General features: G+C 40.7%; 1 protein-coding gene across 3 annotated transcripts in view; it reads left to right on the forward strand.

Annotated features, from left to right (window-relative positions):
* The window catches only part of arhgap31 (Rho GTPase activating protein 31), a 98,010-nt gene that overhangs the window by 73,234 nt on the left and 3,632 nt on the right, over positions 1–21,144 (forward strand). For 2 of the 3 annotated variants that reach the window (XM_069890024.1, XM_069890022.1), the window contains 5 exons: positions 712–910; positions 4,979–5,103; positions 8,793–8,855; positions 11,509–12,138; positions 14,350–14,648. In XM_069890024.1, coding sequence (XP_069746125.1) covers positions 712–910; positions 4,979–5,103; positions 8,793–8,855; positions 11,509–12,138; positions 14,350–14,648 — 1,316 coding nt within the window. The remainder of the gene's footprint in view (positions 1–711; positions 911–4,978; positions 5,104–8,792; positions 8,856–11,508; positions 12,139–14,349; positions 14,649–21,144) is intronic. The other variant, XM_069890023.1, reaches the window with a different exon arrangement.

A 21,144-nucleotide genomic window follows, 5' to 3' on the forward strand; every position in this document is an offset into this window, starting at 1 on the left:
TCTCATAAGATCTCACCTGGCTTGTAAAAATCTATTCTACATGAGTGGACTGTCCCAGATGCTGGTCACACATCTGCAAATAAAGTCAGGTCTCCTAAAGTCAAACTGTGTGTTGAATGACATGTCTCTCAGCATAAATGTGACTCAGAACATAGAGGTAAGCAAGAAAGTCCTCAGATGAGGGAGTCATGTACAATATACAAATGTGCTGGTGAAACTCAACAAGTCACACAGCATCCATAGGAAGCAAAAGGTAACCAACATTTCAGGGCTGGGCCCTTTGTCATGAATAAGAAGAAAACATGTAGATGCCTGAATAAAAAAAATGGAGGGGAGAGAGAGGGGAGGAGGAGAGAGGTGGGAGGAAGGAGAAGAGGCAGAGGACAGGGCAACAGGCAAGATGTAATAGGTGGGCCTCCTCTCCTCCTTCCCCTTCCCCCACCTTTTTATTCAGGTATCTCCCTGTGTTTTTCTTATTTCTGCTGAAAGACCCAGTCCATATTTGGCTTTCTCTGAGAATTATGTAGTAAGTGCTTGACCCTGGATAGACCAGACTCTCGGCTGATTTCCTTTGCATGGCTCACAAATGCTTACTGCTATTTAAAATAATTTCTCAGCCTTTATGGTCTGGCTGAAGAGCAGGAATAAAGAATAAGTACAGTAATATCTTGGTAAACACCGACACTCTGTTTGAAACAACTTACTCTGCAGCACACAATCCTATCGCTAAATGCAAGTCACTGCCTATTGTATCACCATCCATGAAGCTTTTATCGCTGGAGGAGGCTCAGGCTAGGACCTTGAAACCAGACCACCCTGCTCGCCTTGAGAAAATTCACTGTGCTCCAATGGACACAGGACCTGCTGCTGGGACCATTTATCACACAGTCATCGATCTGCCAGATCCCAGGTAAATATGCTTCTCAAATCCCTCTACTCTCCAAATCCCAGCTAGAATCTTACACCAGTCCATGACTTGATACCTCCTGACCAGCCAACCTGCCTTTTATTTTTGTGACAAAAATAATCAGTTTTTAAGACAGTTTTCACTGACATCAGCTACCACTTCCAATATATATTACATTATTTAATGCAGAACAAGAACTAATCATAAATAGCAGGAATTGTCAGGTTCATTTCAGTTCCAGAGAAGATGTATTAAGCCGAGACCAGTAACAACAGCAGTTCAGGGAGGAAAGTTTGAAGCAGTCAGAAAGGAAGGGGAGAGAGAGAATGACATTTTTGGAGATGGAATCTCAACATTTAAGATCAGTAGAGATAAAGATAGAGTAAAGGACATGAGTAAAATGATTATTGATAGAGTAAAGGACATGAGTAAAATGATTATTGATAGAGTAAAGGACATGAGTAAAATGATTATTGATAGAGTAAAGGACATGAAGTAGGCACGTGATGTAAAAGTTAAAAGAACGGAGTGACCTGGAATGTTAGAGATTGCAGAGTTGGTGAGAGATAAGGCCAAAGAGGAAATGGGAATCAAGGGGCAAGAAGCCAACACCTTTCTTGGTTGGCACATCACTGAACTGTTGAAAGGCAAGAGTGATATTATCTTCACTTAAAAGGAAGTCAGAAAACTAAAACTTCTGTCACAAACTCTTGTCCAAATAGCATCAATAATATTTTTAAGGTGAACTAGGCAGATGGAAAAAGGAATACAGCAAAGTGTGAGAGGGGGAATAAGCTGGAGGTGACTCCTAGAGAAAAACATATTGTCATTCTACCTCTTAACACAATGATTTAATGTAGCAATCAATATTTAATTTTATTGGCTAATCGCACTGGCTCCTGAATTAAAATGGTTGGCTACAGGAAGCTCACATTTAGACCCACAAGCAGAATGTGGGAGTTCGGTAAGTGTTCACTGATAAACAAACCAAGAAAGGTGCAGGCTTCTTCTCCCTTAATTTACAAATAATTGCTGGAGGCACTCAACAGCAAAACTTGTTCTTCCTCCTCACCTCCCTCCAGGGCCACAAGCATTCCTTCCTGATGAGGCAGAGCTTTATATTCACATCATCCAACCTCACCTGCTGCAATCAGAGGACTCAACGTGACCTCCTTTACATCAATAAGGTTGGATGACTGCTTCACCAAACACCTAACTGTGTTTGTGGGTCTAAACATGAGCTTTTTGTAGCCAGGCATGGGTAGAAATGATCAGTGTTTCAGCTCGGGACCCTTTATAAGACTATTATACTTGTAAAAGAGGAAAGAATCAGGGTAAGGGGCTCAGAGATGATAGGACAGAAGTTGTGAGAAGTGGAGAAACAGGTAAAGAGAGAAACCATTTGGAAGTGGGGCGGGGGGTTGAGGGAAAAGTCAGAGAGAGGAATTTTTTTTCAGGTGTAAGTAAAGAGATGGAAACAGCAGAACCAGATGGGAGTGGGGGAATACCTAAAATTTAAAAATTCACTGTTCGTGAAATTAAGTTTAAGGCTGTACAGGAGAAATATGATGTTTTGCTCCTGAAGTTGGCCTCATCCTGACAACAGATTAAGCCAAACACAGACAAGTCACTGTAGGAATGGCTCGGGAATTAAAATAGTTGCCTGTGGGAATCTCACATTTAGACCCACAATCAGAGCATAAAGCTGTCACTCAATCTGCTTTTGGTCTCAGGAAGCTACATTAAGTATACCAATAACAGTGAATGAGTTTGAACGATGAGCATGCAAAGCTCTCCATCACCTGTAAGGTGTGTTTGTGGCCCTGGATGGAGATGAGGGAGGAAGGTGTAGAGAAAAGGTTTGCACTTGCTGAGCTTCCAGTGAGATGAGCCTGGGGTGAATTCAGTTGACTGAGTTATGTCTACTTCCAGCCATTTCCCCAGATTCACTGTTATAGGCTGAGGTATGTAGGAAAGACCAAGAGCAACAGCACTCCTCCTACCCACAGCTAAATAAAGTTGAATGATTTCAGCTCGAGTCCTAGAAGAATGTTCACAATTATCCTCAACACTCCTGAGGCAAGAAATAAAGAAAAATAATTAATCCTGGGTTCCAGTTCTAATGATACTCCCATGGGCTTCCATCTCGCAAGTCAAAAGGTTAGCGGATATATAACAAGACTGATTTTGGTGACACCTACGAGTTACTACCAAGACTGATGTTTAGTCATTATTACCTTCTATCATTGGTAAAACTATTAAGTCAATGAAATTATGTGAAAAATGTATCTTCCAAGTGACTCCTTTTTGAAACAAACCTGGGAAGTGGGAGGAAATAATCCTGCATTCTGGGCAATTCTCTACATGGAGAGAGAACAACATTGGTAAACTAAGTGTTTTAGAATGGTGCTGGAGAGTGAGGGACTTAGAATCAAGTTGTGTCAAATATCCTTTTTTTAATTTTTATTTTTCACTCTATGAATCATATTAACCAAACTACACACAAACATTTCCTTCTTGAATATACACAGTGTCACTTTCTCCCCTTTTTTCCCCACCCCCCCCTCCCTTCCCTCCCTATCCACTAAACGTTCAACATATACAATACAATAAACCCATTAAACAATGTCATCACACAATGAAAATAAACAAGAAAATTGAATCATCTACTTTTACACACTGGGTCAGTTCATTTTGTCTTCTTCTCATTCTGTCATTTTAGGGGGTGGAGGTCCGCGGTAGACCCTCTCTGTTGTGTCCCATGTGCGGTTCCCAAATTTGTTCAAATACTGTGATGTTATTTTTTTTAATTATATGTTATTTTTTCAAATGGAATACATTTATTCATTTCTATGTACCATTGCTGTACTCTCAGGCTCTCTTCTGATTTCCAGGATGACATTATACATTTTTTTGCTACATAATAAATCTTTTTTGTGCTTCATCCAAATTGAGGCCGAGTTCTTTACTTCTTATATTACTTAGAAGAAAGATCTCTGGATTTTTTGGCATGTTGCTTTTTGTGATTTTATTTAATACCTGATTTAGATTTTCCCCAAACTTTTCCACTTTCTCACATCCCCAAATTGCATGTACTGTTGTTCCTGTTTCCTTCTTACAGCGAAAACATACATCTGATAATGTTGGATCCCATTAATTTAACTTTTGGGGCATGATATATAGCCTGTGTAACCAATTATATTGTATCATGCGTAACCTCGTGTTTATTGTATTTCTCATAGTTCCGGAGCATAGCTTTTCCCATTTTTCATTTTTTATCTTTATGTTTAGATCTTGTTCCCACTTTTGTTTGGGTTTACAGCTTATTTCATCATTCTCTTTCTCTTGCAGCTTAATGTACATGTTTGTTATAAATCTTTTAATTATCATTGTGTCTGTAATCACATATTCAAAGCTGCTTCCTTCTGGTAACCTCAACCTGCTTCCCAGTTTGTCCTTCAAGTAGGTTCAGGAACAATTGTGCCAGGAATGGTGCTGGAATTGAGACCTCGGCTATGATGGGACAGAGCAATGGTATTGGGAATTGTTCATGAGGAACACTGCTGAACATTTCTGCAGAATCCCAGGGTTTGGGAATGGTCATGGGGAGTGCCCCTGTGTGCCAGTAGTTCTGAGGAGTGCTATTTGTCCTGGGACATGCTTTTGATTGTTGATGGGGGAAGATGTTGATAGTCTGGAGAATGAATGGTCCTGAGGTGTGGTCTTGCTAGATGGGGAGGGGGGCGGGGGGGTGGGTGTGAGGTCTTGCCAGTGCTGTTCATTTCTGTGGGCAGTGAGTGTTCTTCGTGTTCTGGTGAATGATCAGGGCTGGATGGTTGAGGGAACTTCAGTAATTCTTTGCAGAGAGTGAGGGATCATCCCATGAGAAAGAACCACTCTAATTCACCACCCCAATCCTCTCCTGACAGATAGCTCTGGGGCCCAAATAGAATATTTATATTCCATTTGTTTGGTTTGCAAAGGTAATGTGGAGTTGAAATTATGTCATCTGGCACAAAGATTCAGCATGTAGTTTGCAATTACAGTGTGTGGATTTTGTCTCATTTCCAGGAGGAAGCTCTCTGCAAAGACTAAAAAGTGGAAATCCATATTTAACCTGGGACGGTTGGGAAATGACTCAAAGGGAAAACTCAGCAGGAACGGCAGTGTGTTTGTGAGAGCTCCTCCATTTGCTGGTAAGAAATTTGCTTTCACCTAGTGGCTGCGCATTTGTATTTGCTGACTATTCTACATTTTCCCCTCTTTGTATTTCACTTTCTATGGGATACACAGAGCTGATCCAATATGGATCTACAATACTGTAGTTTTACATTAAAGTCATTGTGGTCGGCAGTTGTTTATGTCAAAATGAGCATGAAGAAAACAAATAGAATCACAGCCAAAATAGTCAGGCTGGACTGTCTGTAAGAGAAACAAAAAGACTGCAGAGAGATTGAAAGCTTGCCTCCCTGGAGACCTCTGACACAGGTTTCTACTCTAGCCAGGTGGCCCACAGGCAAGCTTCTGAAGTGGTTCTCCACCTTGGCACCATGGACTCTGATGTGAAATTGCGCTCTGTCCCCTGTGGCCTACAGGACTGAGCCTCCTATATGGGTCTCCACTCTGGCCTTATTGGCCTACAGGACCAAGCTCTTGATGTGGATCTCCACCTCAGCACTGTTGACCTACAAGACTGAGCCTCCATCGAGAACTCTCACCCTGGCTCCAATAGCCTACAGGACCAAGCCCCCTCCAATGAAAGCTCCCGCCCTGGTCCCCATGACCTACAGGACCAAGCTCCCTCCATCATGAATTCTCGCCATGGTCCCTGTGGCCTACAGAACCGTGTCCATCACAAACTCTCATTCAGGCCTCTTTCCCCCTCCCTCTCCACCCCTCCAACCTCTTGGTTCCTTCCTACCCTCCACTTCCTGATCTACCCTATCCTCATCCACCCCCCAACCCCTACATCCCTACCTGGTATTTACTATACCCTCTGACCTTCCCCTCTTGGAGACAGAATGCTCTGTCCTCAGTAGAATCCTCACCTTCATCCTAATACCCTCACACTACATTTTTTTACTCTCTCCCCCCCCCCCCCCCACCCACCCCCCCCCCCCATTCAGGTGCCTGCTTGCTTTTTACTCATATCTCAAAAAAGGGTTCAGCCCCTAACCATTGATTATATACCTTTACCTCCTATCAATGCTGCGGGATCTGCTGAGTTCCTCCAGCATTTCTGTGTTTATATTTAAAATAAACTGCAGATGTTGGAATTTTGATCGAATATGAGCTTCTGGAGGGACTCAATGGGTCAGGGTCAGGAAGCACCCATGGGTGGAAATAGAAAGTTTATAGTAATGTTACAAGATCAAACCAGCAACCACAAAGAAGGCGTATCACACAGGGGTAAAGATGAACAATTACTTTATTAACAAAAAAAATTCACCTTCAAACTTTAATTCAAAATCCCCCCCTTTTATAACAATGCCCACTGGTTACTATGCAAATCTCTATAACAGTGTAAAGCTAATAAATTCCCCAGCCTAAATAAAACATATGTAATTAAAGACTAAGTTATATTTCCAACAAGCCCACAGAAAAACTTAGACACAAGACTCACAAAACTTTGATCTCAACTGAAGCAAAGATCATAAACAAAATTCAGTTGGTTTGGTAAACTGAAGCCAAAAAGATATTTGAAAGAGAGCACAAAATTCGAAGTTGTCTTGTGTTGCTTGCAGAGAGAGAAACCACTGGCTTGGTCCGGATTCTTCTGGCTGCCTTTGGAATGTTCATCACTTTTAAAATGCCCAACATTCTAAACTGTCCTCCTGACCATGACTCATGCTCTGGGCCTTCTTCCACTCCACAGCACAGTTTATCGTCCAAGTCCAGAATTTTTTTTTTCATTTTCTGCACATGCTCAGTCTGTCTCCCACTCTCTCAGCAGTCCACCTTCACCTTGGCTCTCTAAGGCAAACTGTCATTTTTTAACATAAAACCACACAACACATAGGCCAATACGCAACACAGAACTCTGTAACAATAACTTCAGAGTTACACATAAAACAATGAGAATATTACTTCAAGAACATTAAGCAAAACAGTAGAATCAAAAACATTTGGCAAGTACAAAATGCTGTTTGCTTTGGTGACTTGAAGTGACAACAAAATGACAGGCCAAATTATGGTGGAAAACTGTAATATATGCAATATACTAGTTGGCTCACCTCGGATACTGTAACTCCTCCCCCCTCAGGATCCCCTTCCCTCAATACTGCCTTGGAATTGGGCCAACAGCATGTTAGATAGGACTGTAAGTTTATAGTGATTAAAATCTATTAATCTTGACTTCTGGTCTGTCAGGTCTAATTGATAGCATTACTCAATGGTCATCTTCTTGCATTTTATTTTCTCACATTTGGATATTTAAGTGGCAACAGTCTGGGGTAAATACGAACATACTTATAGTCTTGACAGTCATGTTGATTTCTCATAGCTGTTGATAACGAGTCAGTCTACCTCACAGGGATATGCTCGGTGAACAAAGCTGTATTGTTTGGGTGCACAGCGTTGTAGTTACTGAGATGACTTCAAGTTTCACCAAAATGGATTAAAACCACTAATTCTGAAGGCCAATTGGAAGAGTAGTTATTCTGCCACAATTAAACCTTGCAGAGTTTAACATTTCTCAGAAAGGAGATTAGGAGCATTAAAGGAGCAATGACAGGAGAGAAAGATGGTAGTGAGAGAGTCCATATGGATTTTTATAAAGGACCAATCCCATGATCATTATTACAAGGGGATTGGGATTTAGTAATAGTGAAATATTGCTACATTTGTAAACCGTGTTCGTAGGGCCACATGAGGTGTACGATGTACAGTCTTAGTCCCCTTATTTAAAGAAGGATGTACTAGCGATAGAGGCAGTCCAGAAGAGGCTAAATGCCACCTAGGTTGAGAAGGTTGTTCTAGGTAGAACAGCTAAAAAAGTTGGATCTAAACATTTTGGAGTTTAGCAGAGTGAGGAGTGATCTTATTGAAATTGTAAGATACTGGAGGGCATGACAGTGAGATGTTTCCTTGAGAGAAAGAGTCTTGAAGAAATCAACATAATTACACAATAAAGGGGGAGGTTTTGTTATTTACAACTTAGGTGCTCAGGAATTTCTCTTCACCGGGAATGGTGAATCTGTAGGATTCGTTACTGCAGACCATATGGATGCTATATCACGAGAACTAATAAAGGGGAAGAGAGATGGTTTTTTGAGTGGAAGATCAGGGAATTGAGGGCTATGGAAAACTCACACAATGTAAGAGTTAAGGCCTGGAGCAGATGAATTAGGATCATTGTGAATAGCAGAGCAGGCTTGAAGGCCTGAGACTAGTCTGAGTTTAGATGCTGTGGGAAGATGATGACCAAAAGTTATGAGGTCAGTAATGGTGTGTGAGTGACTTACTCCTGCTCCAATTTTCATGTTCTTGTATGAAAGATACTTGTTATCTTCTATATGTAACTCCAGACCTGCAGCTCTTAACTACCTCTGAATGGGCCAAGTAAACTAAAAGATTAAACTGAGGCCAGACAGTATCTTGGTTTAATGTCCCATCCAAAGACATCACTACTGAATATGGAGGGTTCCAATCATACTGCACATAAGTGTCAGTGTGTATCATGTGGTTGAGCCTCTGAAGTAGAATTTGGACCAGTAACCTTCCTGATCCAGCAAGAATGCTCTCACTAAGCCAAAGTAATAAGCCAAGGTTGTAGTCTGTATGATGTAGCTTTAAGGACTAAACCGTTCATGGTCTTTAATGGTTGAAAACCTTTCTAAACCAGTTTTCTTGTTGCTCATCAGTTCTCTGTTTTATTTCTTTTAAGCAGAAAAGGGCAATATTCGACCTGCTAAGAGTATGGAGTCCCTTTGCTCCTTACCAATAGAAGGTAAGAAACTGTTTTATTGATTATTCTCCTTTTGATGAAGAATTTAATGTGGTGTTAAATCCAACCTGTAATCCTTGCTGTCATGACAACCATTAAAGCAGATTAACACGGCTATGGGACCAAATTTGAAATGATGGCAAAAGAGTTGTTCTGGAGTACATTAAAATGAATCACAGTGAACATTCTGTAGAAAATTAAAAAGATTTCAAAAATATCTTGGTATAATTTTCTTTTATTCCACTACTTCTGCAAGTCCTGGTGCATTTAAATTACTGGAGGAAGGAAACTAACATTAGTAGAGCCGTAAACATGAGCAAGAAGTGGCTAGAAGCTCAATCTTTCTTTTACTATCAAACCAAATAGGTAGACCAACTCCATACCTGGCATTAACTAATAAAATACAAAAAATAGAAAAAGGATAGCAAATTGAAGTGCAAGGTAATGAGCAACTAAGTCGACTCGTAATATTCAATCATGTAAGACAGGTAGCTGCCAGATATAAATACTGCCTCTCAATGGTAATAAAGCCATTATTGAGTTGCTCTCAATAAAGGAAATATAGGAAAAATGCCAAGATTTGGTTTTGGTTGGTGATCTTTGATGGAACCATGTGACTCTAAGCACTGCATGAGGATAGGACTGTCTTTAAACTGTAACTCTGCCTGTAAAAGAAAGCATTAATGAGCAAAACATATCCAAAATCTGCCATACCTCAAATGTATGTTTTAGAAGAGAGATAAAACCAAAGGAGAGGGAAAAAGACAAATGCACTTTATTGCAGTTGAAGATCATGCAACTGATGCCAATTCCCTGTCGCAGTCTGATCAATTACAAACACTTCTAACACTGCCATGATCAATGTAAGTTGAACATCACTTTCACCTCCAACCCAATAGCCAAATCACATTTTTCCACTGAAACATTTTATAATCAACAGTTGGATTTTTCAGTGGCAGTTCCTATATGAAATGTAGGTTAGTTTCTGGTGTCTCATTTTATATAGTCATTGAATTCTTCCATATTTTGGGGAGATAATGTTAAATATTCATGAGTTACAGACCAGACTAGATTAAGGGAAGATTAAGATTGAAATGTCTCAGAAATTTGATTTTCAAAGTCAGAATGTATACAGTTGTTTCTTGGAAGGAATTTTATGTACCCCCTGTTATACCCAGAAAACTATTTCCAGACTAAATACACCTTGTAATGAACTATTGCAGAAGACTGATCTTAAAGGTGCTTTCACCTATTTAAACTTTGCATCCTTATTCTAACTTGAAACTGTTCTGTACCTTCCACATCTATATCATTAATTACACTAGACAATGAAGATTTTGCTTCCTGAACATCTTTGGTTATATTTTATGAATTTCAGTCTGCTGATCATAAAATTCAACTTAAAATTTTCCTATCATGTTCCTTTTTTTTTAAAGATATAACATATTTTTCTGATTTCCTGTCATATTTTAAGTCTACTAGTTTATTGCTCATAAAGCAAACTGTTTTGGTCAGTCCAAGCAGGCCTGGGCATGTATTCATTGCAGGTGCTATACAAATGTTGCCTTAGGCCTGGACATGCTTAGTCAGGATTGATGCAGACAGGCTATAAAAACAGTTGATACACATATCCTTCATGCAATAGTATAGTGAGTGTACTTAACAATAATGTTTATTGCCTTCAGGAAGATTCAAAAATGTCTCATCAATGTCGTGACAGCTGTGATATATTCTGTTACATTTGTGATGAGTAAAGACTTAAGGCTCAAAGACACGGCATGACTGCACTTATTAAGAAAGCCTATGAGCTCTAATTCGGTTGTAAAATTGGTGACCAAGACAATGCCATTCTAAATTACATACTAAATTCAATAAAAGTTAATTTAATTTTTCTTCAAATTCCTATGTGACGCAGCAAATCTGAAATTATCTTTCTGTTCAACTTGAAGTTATTTGTCATAATCCCCAATTATTTTACAAGAAGCAAGACTTTTGAGAAAAATTGTTGTCCAGAGTTATAGAATATACCTTTTCATTTAACACTAGTCATGTATTTTCAAAGTTGAAAAAAAAATTATTGGCCAAAAATCAAAAATTGAGAAATGCAAAGTAAAGAAACCTGAAAATTAGGAAAGAGGAAAACAAGTCAGCTGGTAACTAACGTGTCTCAATTCTTTCCCAGGTCAATCAGTCTGAACATTAACTCCGTTCCTCTTTCTGTAGATGCTGCCTGAGCTGCAGAGTGTTTCCAGCATTTTCTGTTTTGTTTTTTTCTGGTAACTCAGAATGACTTTGAGTGACCGTGATAACCAGAGAACACAACTATCAAGGTGCTATCTTGGCCTGGTAGAGGCTATGCAATTTGAATATCATGCCCCTTACCTTTTGTCTCTTCCTGTAGTTGTCTATCCTTCCCAAGTGCTTTTAGAAGACAATAATAGATTGTTTATTCACTCATCAAATGGTAAAGAGGTTTTAGGATCCCACCTGCCTTATCTCTGAGTTAAGCTCAAGCTCTTTGCTTGAGAGTAGGGCATTGAGTACAGTTCCTGAAAGGGGTGAAATGGAAATCAATATGTTCTCACACACAGACTCTATGCCTCAAAGATCTAATTTTCACAGAATTTCAAGCTTTATTATCATTGCTGTTTCATAGATGATGAAAAAGGGGCTCGATTTAAACATGCAGCGTCTATGGGAGGAAGTCTCTCCACGTCTATGAAGTCACATACTCTCGGATCAGGAAGTTCTTACAACCTAAGCCGGAGGCACAGTGATTGGGATCAGGAAGACCTGGTGGGTGCAATTGGAGGATGTGGGGCTAACATTAGCCTGGGAACATCTGACAAAGAGCCTGCAAACTTAAGAGTACAGCCAGAGCAGCTTAAGGCTTTTCGTGGAGATGCCTTCAACAAATCTGAACCATCACCCAAGACACGACGGTTGTTTTACTCAACAAATTTCAACGATTCTTCTCCAAAGTCTAATTTCCCGGGTAACTTGTTTCCCCTTGAGGCATCGCCACGACATCATAGAAAGCCAATGGCAGTGAATATTTCTGAGCCCTTTTCCGTCTCTGTGCCATTACATATCTCAGGAATTATCAGCCCCAATGCCACACCTTGTAAAGAAACACAAAATGATGCACAAACTCTGAATGGTCCAGGATCACAAAAGTCAATGGACAGACCATCTCCAGCTGAGGACAGTCCCACTTCCATCGCCAGTAAAAGGATGGGAGATCTGCTCTGCAGGCAAACTGACACAGACAAGCAGGAATTGAATGGTATGTTCCTTACATCCTAATGCATACTAAGTACCTGTGAAAAGACTCCATTTGAAATGTTATGAGTACTTCATTTATAATAAGCCCCTGTGCTATAATTTACAGCTCAGTATTAAGAAACTGGTACAAAATGGAATGCTGCAGATGTTGGAAATACTCAATCAAGTCAATGTTTCCGGTCAAATATATTTCAACAGAACTGGGAAACAGATTTAGATAGCCAGAGATAAGAGGCAGGAGAGGAAAGAACAGAAGTGAAGATTTCTGATAGTGCAGAAGGCACCCAATTAAATGATAAGGGGTAAAAGTGCAAGGTGAAAGATGTTAATGGATCATACAAAGAAGCAAAATATTTGGAGAAGGTGTAGTGCAGAATTATAATGTGAAATTACCGAAGGAAAATGCTATGTCTGCCGCAAATTTGAATTTGAAAAGGTAAGTTCAGGATGTGCAGGTTATCTGAAATTGTTCAATTTCATGCCATCGGTGGCATGTTGTCAGGTGTGTGACCAGACGATGGGATACTGATGTTGAATTTCTCTGGAAAAGTTCAGAGTTTGATTAGGATGGAGAATTAAAATGACGTGACTAGAAACATAGGGGTCATGTTTGCAAATAGTTGTCTTTTATGAAGACATTACATTATCACGCAACCACTAGTTAATCTTGTAAAGAGGAGACACCATCAAGAGCAGTGAAGGCCATAGGTGAAATTGAAAGCCATAGAAATGAATCCGTTTCACCCAGTAAGTCCTGGGAAGAGGGAAAGTAAAAGGAAAAATCCAATACTTCTGTGTTGGCATAGGAAACTATCATGGGAAGGGATAGCAAGTAGTCCCACTTGCTTGCATTTTTTCCACATCATTCTCCATATCTTTGCAAATGTCCTTTGAACGTCAAAATTGTGCTGCTTTCACAACTTCTTCTGCGTGAATACCTGCCTCTCAGGTCCCTCCTATATCTCTCTCCTCTCACTTTAAATCCATGTAGTTTGAGAATCACCTAACCCTGGGAAAAAGACTGTGAGAATTCACTTTATTCACGCCCCTCATCATTTTCTAAATCTCAATAAGGTCACCCCTCACCTTCCTCTGCTCCAGGGAATAAGGACCAAATCTCTCTAACCTTTTCCTATAACTCATCCCCTCCATTCCTCTCAACATCCTGTTGAATCTCCCCTGCACCTCTTCCAACTTATTGATATCCCTACATATGTACCATATATTTTGACATACATTGAGTCATGAAACCCCAAAAAAAATCTCTCAAAAAATGGGGGTTGACTGAAACATACAGTATGTCTAAATTTAAATGAGAGAAAGGAACTGTGCACATTGCTCTAATGAACGCCTTGTGCAGACTAATCATGAGGTCCCAAGTTTTGTACTCAATACCCTGCCCAATAAAGATTGGAGTGCCAAAATCCTGCTTCACCACCCTGTCCACTCGAGTTGCAACTTTCAGGGAATAATGCATCTGTACCCCTGTTCTACAACAGGGTCCTGAAATTCATTGTGCAAATCTGGTTTGATTTACCAAAGTCAATACTTCACAAAGGAGATTGAAGAGTGAGCCAAATTGAGCAACGTGCTAAAGGGGTCGGTTTGTAATGTTGGTAGGGGAGAGGAGGAGAAGGGAAGATGTGTTTAGTGATTTCATCCCATTTAAGGTGTTGCATCTTATATTTATATTTTTATTTAGACATTTTGGCCCTCAAACCTAATTACACCACCCAATTGATCTACAACCCCCAGTATGTTTTGAATGGTGGGAGGAAACCGGAAGCCCCGGGGTAAACCCACGCAGACATGGGGAGAATGTTTAAATTCCTTATAGACTCCTGATACGAATCCTGGTCGCTGGCACTGTAACAGCATTGCGCTAAACGCTATGCTAACCTTGCCATGGGATGATCCATTGAATGTAGAGGCAGGTGACATTGTCTCCTGATCCTGAGAGGGATAAGAAAGACTGAGGCAGTAGATCAATAATAGACCCTGTCAACAAAATTATGACATCTCAGGAACGTACATTATTTATAGTAGTTTGTCAATATCATTTTCTTCAAGTTGTCACTGTAAAGATTTAGTGGAAACATCTTGGTTTAATGAACAGCTATGGAGCTGATGGAATTTGAGTTCTCTGTGAAAAATTCAAATTCTGTGAAAAAACAGTTATTTTGATATAAGTGTCTGATTTATTTTTATTCAGCTGACCAGAACATTGAAAAGGCTGGATGGAAGGCCGACCCTCTGACAATCTCCCCAACTTCGTCACCCCAGGATCAAGCAGAGTTTTCCATCAACGCTCCACCTCAGGACTCTGACAAATTGCAGCTTCTCTCCCCCGTGGAATCAGTGATCATCTCATCGGCTTCACTAAACCCCCTTGAAAATGCAGACTTGGATGAAGTGCCTCCTCCCATTGTTCCTTCAGCAGGGAATCCATATGAAAATGAACATCAAGGAACATGTAGCAGGAGCACCAAAGAGCTGCCTGCAACTGAACAGGTTAGATACATCACTGCACATTGAATTTATTATTTGGTAGAATGGAGAAGAATATTGCAGGTGTTCAAATCAGTGTTAATACTAGAGTCGTATAATCATACAGCACAGGAACAGAACACTTCATCCTATTTACCCGCATTAGGTTCCTTAGCCAACGTTGTCTTAGTGTCTTAATTGTCATGAGCCCATCTGCCTGCAACTCCTGTCCAGGCAGCCTTTTCCAGACTCTAAACACCCTGAATGTGAAATAATTCTTCCTTGGATCCCCTCACAACCTCCTATCTCTCACCTTAAACCTATGACTTTATTATACCACGGAAAGAGATTTTTTACTGTCAACACTGTACACCCCTATCAGGTCATCCCTCAGCCTGCTTCATCTCACAGCAAACAAACCCAGTCCATCCAGTTAAACTACGAAGTCTGCGATGCTGTGATTTGTAGTATAATACACAAAACTGATGGAGAAACTCAGGAGGTCACACAGTGTTCTTTATGGCAAACATACATAATCTGCTGGTGTCATCTACTGCATCTGGTGCTCCCGCTGTGGCCTTCTCTACGATGGAGAGACTGGACGCAGACTCTGAGATTGCTTCGCTGAACACCATCGCTATGTTTGCATCAGTACAAGGATCTCCCAGTGGCCAACTATTTCAATTCTGTACCCTACTCCCATATTGACATGTCTGTCCATGGCCTCATGTACTGCCAAACCAAGACCACCTATAAATTGGAGGAGCACCATCTAGCTTTCTGTCTGGGCACTCTCCAGCCAGATACCATTAATGTTGACATCTCTGACTTCTGCAAGCCTACTCCTCGTTCCTCTCCATCCCTCTGTCTTCTTTCTTCCAGCTCTCCACCCCATTCCCTCCCCATTCACAGAGTCATCTCCCCTCCCCTTGTTTGCTGCTGTGCCTTCCCTCCCTTATCCACCTATTACCTCCTGCTTATGGGATTGTTCTCCCCACCCTTCCTCCTCCCCCCACCCCACCATTTTGTTCTGGTGCCTGCCCACATTTTGTCCATTCCTTGATGAAGGGCTCAAGCTTGAAACATTAGGGTTAGGGTTAGGTTATTTATCTTTATCTTTGCTATATAACGTACACTTTTTGATGTGCTGAGTTTCTCTAGCGTTGCGTTTTTACTTCAAGCACAGTATCTATAAAGTATCATATATTACTTTTACTTCACCAACATTTTGGGCCTGAACCCTTTGTCAAGATATGTCTATGAGTCTCTCCTTATAGCTGAATCATTCCATCACAGTTAACATCCTGGTGCGTCACCTCTGCATACTCTCTAATACAATCAAATCCTATAGTGTGGTGATGCAAACTGCTTACTGTACTCCAGGTGTGACCTGACCAATGTTTGATGATGTAACTCCATAGGGAATGCTGTACCATCCATATTCCACAACTGCTACTGAAAAGTATTTAGATATCCCCACATTATACAATTGATTAACATCAATAGCTGACGTATAATTTTCATTGTGTCCAATATCTCAATGCAGGATATAGTGAGCCTGTTTCCACCTCTCTATTTAGTTGCATGCAGCCTATTGCCTAAGGGTAAACTCACCCGTTTTTTGTGTCACACAAGTCAAGCCCTACATACTGAAAGGTTAAGTTCACTTGTACTTTTACTGTGTTTGTCTGAAGACCCATGCCTGGATTTTTGCTGTGCCACGCCTGTAACCTGAAAAGTTCCATTACACTTTAAGGAGGAGAAACATTGGCTTTTTTCTGACTGACCTCGCTACATCATCACCTTTGGGAAGGGAGGGAGAAAATAAAAGTTGGAAAGGTAAAGAATACTATGAATGCAAGGTGGCGCCTGGCAATAAATCCATTGAGACCTGCTCCTTTCCACACTTCTTGTCCTCTGAAGGCTTTGATGCCCTTTTGGAAATGGTTTCAAGAACATGGGCTTTGTGCTACCTTGGATTTTTGGCAAATAATGCTCAATACTTGTCAAAACCCTTCTAATTCCCTTCGAGTCATCGATAAATTGAATACAGAAACTGCCCATGTCAACCGTCAACCACATTTTACGCTAATCCCACTTTTCTTCTCAATTGCTATCAATCTGCCACCTCACTGAGTCTACCACTCACCTGCACACCAGGGCTAATTTACAGTGGCCAAATAACCCATCAATCCCCAGCCTTTGGGATGTGGGAGGAAACCGGAGCTCTTGGACGAAGCCCATGGAATCAAAAGGAGTGTGTGCAAACTCAACACAGGCCGTATCTGAGGTCAGCATAGCCCCCTGATTTAGAATATAGAAACCTATAGCACAATACCGGCCCCATGTGGGGAACATGTCTATACCTTAGAAATTACTAGGCTTACCCATAGCCCTCTATTTTTCTAAGCTCCATGGACAGTACCTATCCAAAAGTCTCTTAAAAGACCCTATCGTATCTGCCTCCACCATCAGTGCCAGCTGGCCATTCCATGCACTCACCACTCTCTGGTAAAAAAAACTTATCTCTGACATCTCCTCTGTAACTACACCCCAGCATCTTAAACCTGTGTCCTCTTGTGGCAACCACTTCAGCCCTAGAAAAAAGCCTCTGACTATCCACATGATCAATGCCTCTCATCATCTTGTACAGCTCGATCAGGTCACCTCTGATCCTTCATCACTCCAAGGAGAAAAGGCTGAGTGCACTCAACTTGTTTTCATAAGTCATGTTCCCCAATCCAGGCAACAATCTTGTAAACCTCCTCTGCACCCTTTCTATGGCTTCCAAATCCTTTCAGTAGTGAGGTGACCAGAACCCAGTGCTCCAAGTGGAGTCTGACCAGGGTCCTATATAACTGCAACATTACCTCTCGGTTCCTAAATTCAATTCCATGATTAATGAAGGAAAATACACCGTATACCTTCTTAACCACAGAGTCAACCTGAACAGCTGCTTTGAGTGTCCTATGGACTCGGACCCCAAGATCCCTCTGATCCTCCACACTACAAAGAGTCTTACCACTAATACTATATTCTGCCATCACATTTGACCTACTAGAATGAACCACTTCACAGTTATCTGGGTTGAACTCCATCTGCCACTTCTCAGCCCAGTTTTGCATCCTATCAATGTCCTGCTGTAACCTCTGACAGCCCTCCACACTATCCACAACAACCCCAAACTTTGTATCATTAGTAAACTTACTTACCCATTCCTCACTTCCTCATCCAGGTCATTCATAAAAATCATGAGAAGTAAGGGGTCCAGAACAGATCCCTGAGGCACACCACTGGTCACCGACCTCCATGCAAAATATGACCCGTCTTCAACCATTCTTTCCCTTCTGTGGGCAAGCCAGTTCCAGATCCACAAAGCAATGTCTCCCATTGTTACTCTTCCAGCATTTTCAGGCACTAGGAAGTCCCAGAGTTCTTTCTCTCAGACCAGCTGCACAGGTTGTTTACACACAGTCTTCATAACATATATTCCCAACTAAACCTTTGAAAGCTTTAATGCAAAGTCTACATGTTAACAGTTGAGAGCTTCCAGGCAATGTAAAAATTTTGACATACCACAAGTCCTGGAATTTGTTCTTAATTTATTAAACAAATTTGGATTAAGTTACCACATGGCTTATTTCGGTTTCTGTAGAAAAGCTTATAATTTCCTTTTAGGAGGGGATTTAGAATCAAGCCAGAAGACTGAAGTAAGTGTGCGCCCAATTCCAACTTTATGTTAACCAATTACATAGTCAATTATCTCTGAATAAGTTTTAAGGAATGACTACACCCCACAGCACACCCTATGTATGCACTCTTACAATTGCAAAATGCCCTAAAAGTTTCACAATGGTGACTTCTGAAACTAATTATGGAACTGACGTTGAATAGTAAGGGTGTGGATGTGACTGGGTCACATCATTCTCCCCTATGGTGAACCGTCCATAGATTCTCACTGTCATAACTCTGCAGTGCTAATGTAACAAATAACAAATAATAGAGTTTAAATTGAAATGGCAACAATCCTTGAGAACAATTTATCTTCTCAGGGAAACACCATCCAAACTTCTGGCAGTTTCTTGTGGTGGGTGGGGGAAATGGTGCAGGATCTTTCAGGTTTGTGGACACTTAGTCATTTGCCCACCAAATTTATGGGTATCATTTTAGGTGATCCTACCATAAAGTGTACAAACATATTTGAATGAGGTGCTGATGACTCATGGGTCTTATGAGTCTTATTGCAGCATTGCAAACCAGTTAGACCAGAGTCAAACCCACCCATATAAAACAAAGTACTGCAGACTTTTATTTTAAGGGCATGATAATAATCAGAAAGGCAAACTTTTCTGCTCCAGCACTTTTATATACTGGACTTTCCAACCAGTTTTAATATATATCTTAAATAAGACGACAACTTCTTGAACCTGTTCCTCTTGCCTTTTCACATTCACACTTCCAACAGTGGAAAAGAGAACATGCATTTCCCTATTTTTTTGAAAGACAAGAGGGGCACTAGGCTGGTCAGACAGCACAGAACATACTCGACACTCAACTCCACTGCAAAATGGACAGTCAGAATGCTCCTAGGCTCGGTCCTAACTACACACTCTCTAAATCTCTGCACTGTGTTTTAATTGCTGCATTATGTATGGGTTGACTCATTGGATTGCACACAAAACTTTCTCACTGTACACGTGATAATAAATTTGAACAAACAAATGAGGGGAGGGTGGAATTCTACTTTAGGAATACGTTTGGAGTTGGTGCTGATGGAGGACAGACTCCACAGAGGACATCATCACCATGTCACATCCACACTTGATTATAACCTACGACAACCTCCTCTCAAACCGGGATCACCATGGCATGGACTAAAAATGGCACAGCTGCCTTATGCTGGTAGAAGCACATCTTTACAAAAGTTGTTCTATCAAAATGACTTTATATGCTATGGCCCCTTATATTGCAAAAAAGCAATTTCTCTCCTTTAGTAATAGTGTAATACGATTGACTGTTTAAAACCTTGTGGGTCTATCTGCCTTGTTTTCATTATATATGAATTATCCTTGAGTTTTCATGATTTAAATCTAAATAACTAAAATGGGATTTATTTATTCACAACATGGAAATTCCAATAGCTATTGAAACATATTTTTAGCTGCACTTATCCAGAACTGTCCAAAGATCACTGAGACAGGTCATATTTAGGTGTGGAAAAATGGCTTAGAGCCCACTAATGTTGTGTTAGTGTGTACCATTCCTGCCCTCCAGTGGACACAATGATCACAAACATTTTGACTTCTCAATTGGAAGGGTATTAAAGGTAATGTTTAAAATATTTAAGCTCTCAGAGCAAACAACAGTCTCAGCCAAGCTTGTGTATTGGAATTTCAGGCAGAAAGATAAACAGGTCTGTTAGATATCTACATATCTACCCATGGGACATTCATCAAAGGTCATACATCTCCATCTCTGAGTTCCCAGTACTCATTCAATGTGAACCTTTGTGTATTTTTTTAATCCCTCTCTTGCCATTTTATCTTAGCTCATGTAAGCAATCTCAAGTCTGACTCACAAATGTGTGAATGAACAATCTTTGATGAATGCTCTATACATTCAATCTAATATATGGATAATCTACAGCACTTCCTGCAATTGAGGAAGTCAAAACGTCCACTGCTTCCGCTAGAGGACAGAAGTTTATAACTGTAATTTAGAAATATAGCACACTAACAGGTCTGTCTGGTCCGCAAGCCCTTACCATCCAATTATACCCATGTGGTCAATCAACCCACCAACCCTGTATGTCTTTGGAATGTAGGAAGACACCAGAGCTAGACATAATCTCATGACTAGTCTATAGAACAATATCGATCGGTCAATGCAAGACAGGGGAACCTTGCAATGCTGAATGTACAAGCTTCTTGATGAAAGGCAAAGTCAAAAGCCTATATGCTTGGGCAGGTATAAAGATCCTACACATCAGAGGGGGGTGGGGGGAAGCTTTTGCTATGTCCTGGCCAATATAGACCATCAACCAACATTAAAGAACAAAGATTATCAGGTCACACGTGGATTTTGATTTTTGTGGGATATTGTGTCATGAACATGGACTGATATATTTATGATAGCTGCACTTGTGAACCAAGTGATTGGGCTGTAAAGTAGTTCAAGGCAAAATGAAATAAGGCACTACATAATGCAAGTTCCCTCTTTCTTTTGGATGAGGTGACTCTTGCTGACAGACCCCTTCACTGGTTCCGTGGCATCTCACTCACAGTCATTGTACATGTACATGCAAGAAAATAAAGATTTGCATTTATCTGGGATCCTTCATTGTCTCGTGGCATCACAACCAAAGAAGTACTCTCAATATGTAGCTATTATTACAAGTAGGTAACACAGCCAACTATTCTGTGCATAGCAAGATCTCCAAAACCACTGCCAAGGTCCCAATGGCTGATGCTGTAATGGCATTGAGCTAACCACTATGCCAACAGTGCCCCCCCCCCCCCCC

This window comes from Narcine bancroftii, chromosome 7 (assembly GCF_036971445.1).
Source record: "Narcine bancroftii isolate sNarBan1 chromosome 7, sNarBan1.hap1, whole genome shotgun sequence".
Taxonomy (NCBI): Eukaryota; Metazoa; Chordata; class Chondrichthyes; order Torpediniformes; family Narcinidae; genus Narcine; species Narcine bancroftii.